Source organism: Poeciliopsis prolifica, unplaced genomic scaffold (assembly GCF_027474105.1).
Source record: "Poeciliopsis prolifica strain line A6 unplaced genomic scaffold, Auburn_PproV2 SCAFFOLD095, whole genome shotgun sequence".
NCBI classification, from domain to species: Eukaryota; Metazoa; Chordata; class Actinopteri; order Cyprinodontiformes; family Poeciliidae; genus Poeciliopsis; species Poeciliopsis prolifica.
The window spans coordinates 723,011-736,024 of record NW_026562470.1 but is presented as its reverse complement, the minus strand read 5'-3'; the positions used below and the strand labels follow the sequence as shown (position 1 = coordinate 736,024).

Sequence of the window (13,014 nt, the reverse complement as noted above, 5' to 3'; positions counted from 1 at the left end):
GAATAATAATATAGTAATTATATTTAATATAATTACTATATTAATATAATAAAATTATTCAATTATTATATTTATTATATGATAAATATAATAAAAGATGAAGATAATAATATTAGTGAAGAGCGAAGAAAAGGAAGAGAAAATACAAAACTTAAATATAAAGATGTATTACAGATTAATAAAGAAACAAATAGTTTGTTAAATGTTGAGTTTACCAAAGCCGAATTGAATTATGCATTTAAGAAGACAAAAAATACAGCACCAGGTAAAAATCAGATATATGGTTTCCCTCCTTCAACTTTGACAAATAATGATGAAATATCATTAAATCCTTAGGATTTGTTGTTGATGATGAGAGGAATAAGCACAGTTAAAGACTTGCTGGTAAATTAATTTGTTCCCATATTATGGAGGATGAACAGCGGCATGGAGGATCAGGCACCTGAAATATCCATTCTCTCCTCTCCTCATCCCATAATTTTGGGGAACAAAGAGCAACTGTTTCCAAATTCTCAACGATTCTTATGTGTGATAGCATGTAGATTTCCTTAATCCAGTAATCTGTTATATTTTACATTAGAACAGGATTTCCCACACAGCCCACACTCTCATCTTTTCAGGAAGTCTTAATTTTTGTGCCCTGCTATCATTCAGTTTCAGTCTTCTTATGCCACCAATGGAAAAATTATAAATACACACTACGTGTTGGAAACCTGTGTTTGGTGACTGACTTTTATTTGTCAGGCTTAAGTGACAAAAGTTGGAAAAAGATTCTCTTGGCTTTTAAAATGACAACAAAAAACAATGTCAGAAGACCTTGTTTATTGATTTATTTAACAATTTTGTTATTGCTTCTTTTGAAAAAAAAAATAAACAAAAAAGAAAAACAGCTGCCGATTAAACTGAATGTTACAAGCTTGACATATGAATTGTTTTACCGAGAAATCAATCAAAAGCGCCTCTCTGGCTGCAATGCACGTTCCTGACACAGGGGAACAGAATTTCACACAAGACCTGCCTTCGAACCACTCCGCCACCTAGTGGTCATTTTACAGTCCACGTAATCTCCTGTACCGCTCTAAAATGCAAAATATGTCCAGAAATAATTTTGGAATATGATAAGAAAGTGCTGAGATATTCCGTTTCAACTAAACTAACATATTTGCCACTTCGGCAAAAGCACAACGAGAAACGTAGAGGACAAAAAGACTAGACTCAGAGCAAAACTCAGACAACCCAGCTTCTGCTAGCATGTAAACTCACCATCTACACACAAATCTGGGAGCTCCAGAAGCATGAAATGAGTCTCAAAAATAGTTGTGCACTCGAAACCAGATCTGTGCGTAAATAGAGTTTTGTGTGGTGTGTACTTTTTCAACATTTGTAGGCGAAGGAGAAGGTTTATTTTCTTTTTACGTTTTACAAATCATGTTTCACAGACACAACTATCCAAAGTTACACACAAAGATGCTGACACGAGTTACAAATCCAGTAACACATGCACAGATATTTTTATAGATGCACAGATGCTGGAATTAAAAATGAGAACATCTAAAATATCACTGGAGGGTTAGTTAGTACAAACATCATAATGCCACAGACACGTTGGTGGTTAAAGCAGGACTGGTTTATCACGTTTGCACTAAACACTAAAACAATAGAAGACTCTTAACAGCAGCAACATTATGTAGGCGGACAAGCTGCATGAGAGCTACTTAGAATAATTAGTTATCTAATACAGTGCATAATGTGGAGAGAGCATCACACAATAGACCATTATTATTATTATGTAATGCTGATACTGTAAAAATGTTTTTCATGCAGGCTCTTGACTTTTGGACTTATGAAATGGACAAGAATCTCAACATTTGAGATTGATACAAAGCTGCCTTTGTGGCACACTGAGGAGCCCTGCTTGGCTCCAGTTCAAATCAGGAGTTATATGATTATGGCTGAATCATTAATTGTTCCTCTAATAAAGAATAATGCAGAGTGTGTTTGTGTGCAGGTATTGATGGAGGACCGCAGGACAAACCGCCTGGTGGAGAGCATGAACATCTTCGAGACCATCGTCAACAACAAGCTTTTCCTCAATGTCTCCATCATCCTGTTCCTGAACAAAACAGACCTGCTGGTGGAGAAGATCCGCACCGTGGACATCCGCAAGAACTTCCCTGAGTTCAGAGGAGACCCCCGTCTGCTGGATGACGTACAGGTGACTGATCAGAAACAGGTTTTTGTCTGCTACAGATTGTGAATCATGCTTTGTTTCAAGTGTTGCCTCTGCCAATATTCCTTCATGATTTGTTTTGACTGTAAGGAAGGAAAAGAAAACAGAAGAAAAGAAAGAAAGAGAAGGGAAGAGAAACCTCCAAAGACCAGCGATGACTTGGTTGTGTCTTTAAGAGACATTTGCTCTGGATGTTTTTGAGCCGTTGTGGCTTGTATGAAAAACATTCAGACCTCTAAAACTTTTCAACATTTGTCACATTATGACCACCAATCTCATTTTACAGCAATGCAACTAGAGAATAAATCTGGAGTGGAATTCTGATCATTTTATGTGATCATTGTGTCTCCACCAGACCAGATTTACTTCTTAACAGATGGAGAATAAACTCAAATAGACCATTTAATTAAATTTTTTTTTTTAACAGTTTATTATAGTTTTGCTGAATCGTTAATTACAATAATCGATTGGATTATTGTAATTCATTATATAAAGGCATGGATAAATCCCAGATGCAGCGTCTTCAAGTGATCCACAATGCAGCAGCTCGGCTTCTTACAGGTACCCGGAAGTGTGACCATATATGGTCCATACTGGCCTCCTTACACTGGCTGTCTGTTTCAAACTGAATAGATTTTAAGGTTCTTTAAACAACTGATACATTTTTAAATGTATCAGTTATCTTCAGGATCATTTCAAATTTCATTCTGTGTCAAGAACTTTAAAATCCAATAATCAGCTGCTGCTGAAAGTCCCTCAGACTGGACTCAAGACAAAAGGAGATCGGGCTTTCTCTGTTGCTGCTCCTATTCTCTGGAATAATCTCCCTTTCCAGATTAGATCTGCCCACATCCTGGATCATTTTAAATCGCTTCTTAAAACTCATTTTTATTCAATTGAGGCCTGACACCATACCTCTTCTGTTTTTTTTTATTGTTTTTTTTTAACTTATTACTCTTACTTTATTATTGTTTTTGTACAGCACTTTGTACTTCATCAGTAAATTTGACTTGACGTTGACCGTTTTTCTACACTTGCGACATATTTTCAATCAAATTTATTTTTGTACTTTGGCTGGGCCATTTCAACAGATGAATATATTTTGATCCAAACTATTCCATCACACTTCTGAAGGTTTCTCTCCAGTCTTTGGTTGTTGGAAGTTAAATATTTTTCAGCCTGTCAGGTCTTCTCCTCGCAGCTTCTTTGGTCCTGCTGCAGAAATTCTGTCTCAGCATCATGCTGCCACCATTTCTCACGAGTTAAATCTCTCGAGTAAACTCAACATTTTTATCATTTAGGTGGCTTTTTCAAAAAAATTTTAGATTACGGAATAGAATAGAATTTAAGAGAAAATAAAATATCTAAACAATTTGTTAGTGAAGTATGCATTCCTTTTTAGTTTATGGTTGGAACTGTAAAACAGTTGAAGATGTAGGAATACTTTAATTGAGAACTTGCCACACTGACTCACACTTCCTGTTCCTGCCTGCTTCCTGCAGAAGTTCCTGGTTCAGTCGTTCAGTCAGAAGAGGAGAAACAGGGGGAAGCCGCTGTTCCACCACTTCACCACTGCAGTGGACACAGAAAACATCCGCTTCGTCTTTCACGCTGTCAAGGACACAATTCTGCAGGAGAACCTCAAAGACATCATGCTGCAATGACTTTCACGCTTCTGTGATTGCAACTGTGACACCTGCCACCATTCCAGGCATGAAGGTCTTTGCTCTGACACTGATGAACCTATACAGACACTGACATGTGGAAACAGAGTGCATCTAACTGATATTTGTACCTGTGGATCCCAGCAGTTGCACATGTATGTTGACAACTGCTTTGAACCTCTGTAAATGTGCAACTGAGCTGAAAGGTGGGAAACGCCAACTATACCTGTGTTAGCACTGAGAGTTTCCTTCCCCTCATGTATATAAGACTGCTGACAACATTGTCACTAAACCGAGTCGGAGCACTGCCTCCTGGAAGCAGCATGAGCCAGATGGAAAGGCCTCCACCTCCACTACATGTGACCAGAGTGGAGGGTCTGGCCCCTGACTGGTCATATGCTGGGTTATGTGATAAAGTTGCACAAGTGTTCCTGTCAGTGAACTTTAGCAGAGAGAAGAAGCGAGAGACCCTATTGTGCTCCATATCTCCCTGTATTTTGCTCCCATCATCACACAAGAGAGAACAGCTGCAGAGAAGAAGTCTTATTCTTCTAATCTCCTCTCTCATCTCCTGTCTTCAGCAGTACAATGGACAGACTGTTCCTCTCGTCCCTTACCAGCACAAACTGTAGACAGACTAATTAGAGTTATCTTTGATGAAAAAAATACATAACTCCCGAGTTATACTCCTCTCATGATTTGTCTCCGTCTTCTTTAAATTCGGATTTCATTCGGGGCAGGTTTGAAGTATTTACTGGATAAATTTTGTTTTTTTCTACCTTGATTAGCTTTACCTGTATTTTAGGTAAATATGAAGGGAACAGTGGAAAATATCTAGGCTGAACTGTAACTGACCTATTTCCCATGCTATTGGTTGAGATTTCAGACTTGTGTTGCAGTTTGAAAGATATAAACAGGTTTAAAGTATCCAGGAACGTGAGCAATTGCTAGACCTAAGAAAATCACTGTTTACATGTTTGGCAATACATATTATTTTATACATGCAATACCCCCTCTACATTTATTGATGCTAATGGTAAAGATGTGCAAGAACACATAAACAAATCTTTTTTCACAGTGGTATAAAAAGTAAGCAGAAATCAACTTTTAAATTATTTGCTTTTATTGAAAAAGTCCTAATTTTCTGAATGGAAATCAGACATAAAATTGAAAAAAATCAGAAAGAAAAATCACCATCACTGAAAGTGTTTTTTTTTTATTATTATTTTTAGGAATGACTATTCAAAAACAGAAAATTAGATCAACCAGACTTTTTTTGTCTTCAAGAGACTTTCTTGATTTAGTACATCAGCGTATCGTCAGCTAAATGATTGAACTGGATCCCATAATGCCCAATAATTTTACCAAGAAGAGCCATGTCTTTACAGACAAGAGAACTGGCACAAACACCACACCCTGTGGTACACCACAGTTAACTCAAATATATGAGAAAGATTTATAAATAAATGATGCAACATGATTCATCTCTTATCATGCATTTTATACATCTTTACCAATGGTAGCAATAAAAGTAGAAGGTGCTGTATTTATTTTTCTGAATATTTTCTTTTCGTTATGCCAAAAATGGCACAGACCGTTTGCTCAAGGAAAGATGGCAATTTTAAATACTGACATTTTACTAGTGAGGTAATTCATAAAAAATCAAACAAAAACTGCATAATTTTCTAGTAAAAAAGTTCCAAAAATCTAAGCTGATTGCTACCATTTTATAAATAAATTATTTCAGCTATTTAAATATTAGAGGACCTTGCTTGCAACATTTTAAAGCACTGTCCATTAATATATTTTAGGATGGAACCGAGGAAACGTGCTGCACTGAAGCAGTCTGATTAAACTATTTGAATGTGCTCTCATCACTCTGTTTTATGTCTGCTTTATTGAAGAAAAACATTCAAACTCGAGCAAGCTGATTCATGCAACAGAGACTTTAGCAGCTTCAGAAGCCAATGTTGATGGAAATGGATAATCTAAAAGTAACAGTTGATTCCAGCAGTGCAACACAGCCTGTAAATGTAAATAAACATCCCTGATTAGCTTTTGTCAAATTAGAAGGGATGGAAAAAAAATTCTCACCCAAAATGCTTTGAACAACTGAAGGTTTGATCTCTTCATTATGCATCAGCAGTAATTCAAATTATTCTCCAAGGACATTTAATCTTCTGTACCTTTAGTTGCATCAATCACGAGGAAGATGACATGAGAGTGCATTAAACTGCCTTTTCAGGTTGTGAAGAATGCACTCAAGACCAAAATGTGAACAAATTCAGATAAATAAACGTGTTACTGTTTGTCAGGTTTGCCAGAGACAGTCAACTACTATATGCCTTTGTAAATTTGCTAATTAAAGTGGAGAAGTTTTTTTTAAATTTTTGACATGACTGAGTCGTATTGTGCTACGGCAGCAGGAAGGACACCCGGCCGGCTGCTTTTCTCACACCCAGTGTTTCATCTGCTTGGCCAAGAGGTGGTCTCACTGTAACACACACCTTAATGAAAATTCTGTTAGTCGGTTTTCAAAGTGGTTTCCTTTTATACACTGAATACTGTAAATTTCTGACTGACACTGTGTGTATATAAGTATTACCATGCAAAAGTGTCCAATAAGCTCCCATTTCTTTAAATTTTCCTTTCAAGGGGCCAGTACCGTGCTATATATAGCAGTTCCAGCATCGTTCTCAGTTCAGATCTTAGTCACTTTCAGAGGAGCGATTATTGGTACAGCCTCTTAAGTCTATGAGACAGAAAAATCCAGACAAAAAAACTTTTCAAATTCAAAGTAGCAACAAACCCATTTAGAATGATTTGTTTTTTAGGCATTTATCAAATTTTTTCTGTTGAAAATATGCAAGAATTGATGGAAAAACATTATGCTTTTAGCAGTAGAGTTGTTTGCTGAAGACCTGGCATACAGTGGACATTTAGCTGAAAGATAATCCATCTTGTGGGTTGCTGGGATTTTTGATTTTCAGGTATGATTGTAACTGGTATAAAGTTAACTAACCCTCCTTCTCTCACCCTTGTTCTGATTTTTCCTGAGTGAGTGTCGTTGCAATGGATGTTGGAGAGGAAAACGTCAAAATGAAGTAAAACAGTTTTAAAAAGAGAAAAAATCAGGAGATTTCTTCAATGTTTATGTTTCTATTTTTTTTTTCTGCTGCCTTTCCTTTTTGCTCTGTGGTGAAATAAACTGCCTTTTGCTGACAGGCTGTTTCTTTATTTTGTCAGTGTAAAGGTCAAGACCCTGGAGTTGGACAACTGATGACTAGAATGGGGGAAAAAAACCTTTCCTTCATTAATGGTTTTCTCATTTCCACGGGTGGATCGAATCAGCATCTATATGATCACAGGGAGCTTTCATGGAAATCCAAAAAGCTCCTGATAAGTAATGTCAGACTGACTGTAGGCCTCATTCTACATAATGTAGATTGCTCATCAGCCACAGCTATCAGGCCACTGAGCAGAAGAGCAGAACTGGAGTCGGGCAATATCTGAGTTGCCCAGCAGTCTGACCTTTCCTTTGGCTGTTAATCTGACTGGCTTTGCTGCATTACAGGCCCCAGTCTCAGGAGACAAGGAGGGGGTTCAGAAACAGCCAGACCACAACTTTTTCTCTGTTGTTTTAGAAATCACCCATCAGCTTGGATTTATTTACACAGGAAGTGAGCCAAATGTAAATGAAGGTCAATAAATACATGCACATCAGACAAACTCATGAGAAAGTGTGAGCTCTCTGGCAGCAGAAAGAAATGAGAAGAAAAATCAGGACCCAGTGAATGGCACAGACTGGGGGAGGGATGGACAAAAGGAGGAATAGGGAACACAAGAAAAAGTAAAAGGAGGGAGGGAGGATGTTACGTTTCCTCTGATCCCACTTCCTGTCTCAATCCCAAAATGGTGCTACTGTAAGAGCGACATCTCTGGGACTGTTTCTCTTCCCAACCAATCACACAAACACACACACATCAGAGAAACCTGCAGAGGCCTCTTGTGAGGTCCTACAGAAGGAAAAAAAGGCAGAAAACATCCCCAGCAGACTGAATTAAAAGGAAGCTTTAGTTTGTAGAAGTTGAGTGCAGGACATTTTGTCCTCATGTTTCTCTCCAACATGGGGACAATAAGTCGTTTTCTATGTGTTTAAAGTCTGCAGTTAACATCTAAGCACCAGCACAGAAATGGAGCACACATGTTCATCTCAAACTAACACCAACTTTTTGCTAAATATCATATCTTGCATCACACTGCTTGAACTTTTTCAGATCTTCACTTTTGAAATATTGCAAACGCAAAAACCTTTTTTGTTTTACTGAAAATTTATGCGGTAGAGAAGAGATTGGTTGCAGATCCTCCAGAGTTAGTGCTGAGTTTATGTTAGGCCAGCACAAACTGGTGAAAGATTTTTAGTGGGAAACAAAATGGCATATAGTTTTAAGAACTTTTTATAAATATAAATTTAAAAAGTATGCTGTGTGTGTACATGTGTCTGTACCCCCATTATTCTGATACACCTAAAAAAAACAGCATTCCAACTGCTCTCAGTAGTCTCTCAGAGTCCACCTTACTATTCCTGTCCTCCCAGTGGACATTACTGAATGGAGGGAACAAGAGTGTTAATCTGCAGAAGCTCTGCAGGCCTCTCAGACTCTCAGATTCTTCACAAGCCATGAAAGGAGACACTGCACACATGGGAAAAAGAACTCTGCTCAGAACTGGACAAAAAAAACTATTCTAACCAGGACCCTGAACACACCTTTTTCACTCTGGTGGCCACATCATGCTGTGGGATGCTTCTCTTAAGCAGGGACAGGGAATCTAATCTGTGTTGATAGGAAAATGGAGTTAAATACTGGTTGATGTTGAAAGCAACCACTTATTGCCCTCCCACTTCATGATGGACAAAAATCCAGACAAAAAAAATTATGTTAACAAATCAAGAACTGTTCATCTATATTTATTACACCTAAGAACTGCTGTGGTTTTCTAGAGTTTGAAAGATGTAAGAAAAGAAATACAGTGGACTCTCCCTTTAGGTATATAAACCAATGGCAGTTTTTAAATTGTCTTCATTCTACTAGAATAGGATTGTTTGTAAAGAGAGACAATCCGTCACTTATAATTGACTTGTTTATGATTATATTACATTCCCTTTGCTACACAGAAAATTCAGGGTGAGTTGAAATGTGGAGCTAGACGTTCAATGCAGTGACAACACAGGAGAAGGGAAGGAACTAACAAGTGCAAAAAATACAAATAAAAAACACTGCAACTAGTTGTTCCAAGCCCTCAGACCAGTGAATCCCATAGATACCAACTTTAATTGTAAAATGTGCCATTGCCTAGCATCAACTATGTCCTGCAGAAACACTAGGGCACCTGTAGGGCAGAACTAAACAAAAACTTTAACTTCCATCATTAGACTATCTTCCCAAGACACCTTGACAACCACCTGTAATTGCCCAGTGTAAGATCACTAAGATGTATGCATTGCTCATGACTATTTGGACATCCTTCCGCTGTTTGGAGAATCTATTGAACTCAGTATATGCACAATTTGCAAAAAATGGCATAGAAGTGTAAGAAGGAATGACTCCATTCTCAGTTTGCTATGAAGATTCATCAGCTTTAGTGCAAAGATTAAGATTGTTTAAATATTCAGGCATTAAAGTTTGTACAAACTGCCATGAAGTTTCAGAGATTTGAATTGTTTTTAGATGGCAGTCTGCATTGTTCTCTCAGACTAGCCTTTAGCGACAGCCTTAGGACCAACCAGTCTGAAGGCACGTGGCCTTTGGTGCCTAACTCCAATCCTACTATCATGCAGTTTTTTGAATAATCCCTGCTTCCAGATAGTGAAAATAATAAATGTTTTGATACCAGGTATCTGCAGGGCTGGTGGACAAGGAAGCAAGTAAACCGTGCAGAGTTTTGGGCCAAGAGGACTGATTTTGGACATCACCGTTCAAGGTGAAGATCCCAGGAAACTTAATGACCAATGTGATTTTAAAGCTGCTACAGGATAAACTGACAATCCTTCTGAAAATCAGCTAATGTAATTAGTAGACTATTGCCTTCTGGTTTTTGTTTTGTTGTTTTCCACTTTTAGATACTCCACCAGCTTGCATGGAGAACACAGTGATGCACAACAGCAGATGCACATAGGTTCCATGTTTTTGCTGACCCAGGCACAGGGTTTGTAAAACTAAAAAATATTAACAGTTTTTATTGTGATACCTTTCAGTTTGAATTACAAGAAAAACTGCTTACAGCACAGTAAAATGGGGTTTTTCACCTACTGTATGTGTTCTGTATTATTTACATTATTGAATTGACTTTTAACATTTCAGGAAGATCTGTTAAACAGTTTGACATGGACAGATTTGCCAGTTCATTGGTTTTTCTTTCCTGCCTGTCTGCGTGCATGTGTGTGAGTGTACTGCTGTTGGTCTTATGACTCTGGTTAGGCTGATGTTTCCCTGAGGCTGATTTGACTGGACCTACAGCTGAACTCTGATATTTAATAATGAGCAGAGCACACCAATGACACCCACAAGGACAAGCCAAACCATTGAATCATCTAGCAAACTATCAACAACTAGTGGCTCATTAGATGGTTATTTGGCCCTGACACATCACTGCTCCCAGGTCTACGGCATCATTAAGCCACTTCTGTTTAAGTTCAGCCTGACAGTGAAATAAACTAGATATCTTGGATATGGTTTAACAAAATTAAACCAAGCAAACATCCTCCAGAGGACGTTTTCAGGGACATACTCCATATAGCAGAAAAGTGAATGAAAGAAAATCAAAAAATATGCAAGTAAAGATTTTATTTTCATGTTTTCATTTGAAATATGACAGAAATTTAAATCATTAAAAATTTGTCATATATATATATATATATATATATATATATATATATATATATATATATATATATACAGTTAGGGCCAGAAATATTTGGACAGTAACACAATTTTCGTGAGTTGGGCTCTGCATGCCACCGCATTGGATTTGAAATGAAACCTCTACAACAGAATTCAAGTGCAGATTGTAACGTTTAATTTAAAGGGTTGAACAAAAATATCTGATAGAAAATGTAGGAATTGTACACATTTGTTTACAAACACTCCACATTTTAGGAGCTCAAAGTAATTGGACATATAAACATAACCCAAACAAAAAAGTTTTTTCTCAATATTTTGTTGCGAATCCTTTGGAGGCAATCACTGTCTTAAGTCTGGAACCCATGGACATCACCAAACGCTGGGTTTCCTCCTTCTTAATGCTTTGCCAGGCCTTTACAGCCGCAGCCTTCAGGTCTTGCTTGTTAGTGGGTCTTCCGTCTGAAGTCTGGATTTGAGCAAGTGAAATGCATGCTCAATTGTTAAGATCTGGTGATTGACTTGGCCATTGCAGAATATTCCACCTTTTTGCTCTCATGAACTCCTGGGTAGCTTTGCTGTATGCTTGGGGTCATTATCCATCTGTACTGTGAAGTGCCGTCCGATCAACTTTGCAGCATTTGGCTGAATCTGGGCTGACAGTATATCCCGGTACACTTCAGAATTCATCCGGCTACTCTTGTCTGCTGTTATGTCATCAATAAACACAAGTGACCCAGTGCCATTGAAAGCCATGCATGCCCATGCCGTCACGTTGCCTCCACCATGTTTTACAGAGGATGTGGTGTGCCTTGGATCATGTGCCGTTCCCTTTCTTCTCCAAACTTTTTTCTTCCCATCATTCTGGTACAGGTTGATCTTTGTCTCATCTGTCCATAGAATACTTTTCCAGAACTGGGCTGGCTTCTTGAGGTGTTTTTGGGCAAATTTAACTCTGGCCTGTCTATTTTTGGAATTGATGAATGGTTTGCATCTACATGTGAACCCTTTGTATTTGCTTTCATGGAGTCTTCTCTTTACTGTTGACTTAGAGACAGACACCTACTTCCCTGAGAGTGTTCTGGACCTCAGTTGATGTTGTGAACTGGTTCTTCTTCACCAAAGAAAGTATGCGGCGATCATCCACCACTGTTGTTGTCTTCCGTGGACGCCCAGGCCTTTTGAGTTCCCAAGCTCACCAGTCAATTCCTTTTTCCTCAGAATGTACCAGACTGTTGATTTTGCTACTCCAAGCATGTCTGCTATCTCTCTGATGGATTTTTTCCTTTTTTTCAGCCTCAGGATGTTCTGCTTCACCTCAATTGAGAGCTCCTTTGACCGCATGTTGTCTGGTCACAGCAACAGCTTCCAAATGCAAAACCACACACCTGGAAACAACCCCAGACCTTTTAACTACTTACTTGATTACAGGTTAACGAGGGAAAGGCCTTTTGAGTTACTTGCAGCCTTTGGAGTCCATTGTCCCAATTACTTTTGGTCCCTTGAAAAAGAGGAGGCTCTGCATTACAGAGCTATGATTCCTAAACCCTTTCTCCGATTTGGATGTGGAAACTCTCATATTGCAGCTGGGAGTGTGCACTTTCAGCCCATATTATATATAAATTGTATTTCTGAACATATTTTTGTCAACAGCTAAAATAACAAAACCTGTGTCACTGTCCAAATATTTCTGGCCCTAACTGTATATATATATATATATATATATATATATATATATATACATATATATATATATATATATATATATATATATATATATATATATATATATATATATATATATATATATATATATATATATATATATATATATATATATATATATATATATATATATATATATATAGCTAGCAGTACCGACAGCTCCTCAAGGAGAAATTCACCAACTACTGCCGTGCCACTGAGCGGAGCAAGCGAGTCTGGAAAGTGGTTCGCCACGACCAGCGTCAAGTAACGTCATGTTGCCGTGGAGAATTTAAAAGCACTCGTGACCACTGCTGCAAGGTTGTTTATAAAAAGATACATTTCAGATGTATCATTCGGTGTCTTGTTGGGTCATTTCTTTAAAATCAACGTGATTTATGAATTGTTTTTCTCCTTGAGATCTTTGATTCTTGATTCTATATATATATGATTCTATATGTATATAAGCTTGAGAAACAACCATAACTTGAACATATTTGTTGGACAAATAGCGCCC

At 37.7% G+C, this 13,014-nt stretch overlaps 1 protein-coding gene across 2 annotated transcripts in view; it reads left to right on the top strand.

The window, feature by feature from the left end:
* Nucleotides 1-7,118, top strand: part of gna12a (guanine nucleotide binding protein (G protein) alpha 12a) — a 43,243-nt gene extending 36,125 nt beyond the window's left edge. For both annotated transcript variants that reach the window (XM_055023121.1, XM_055023120.1), the window contains 2 exons: nt 2,009-2,215; nt 3,733-7,118. In XM_055023121.1, coding sequence (XP_054879096.1) covers nt 2,009-2,215; nt 3,733-3,894 — 369 coding nt within the window. In that variant the 3' untranslated portion in view covers nt 3,895-7,118. The remainder of the gene's footprint in view (nt 1-2,008; nt 2,216-3,732) is intronic.
* The last annotated feature ends 5,896 nt before the right edge of the window (nt 7,119-13,014 follow it).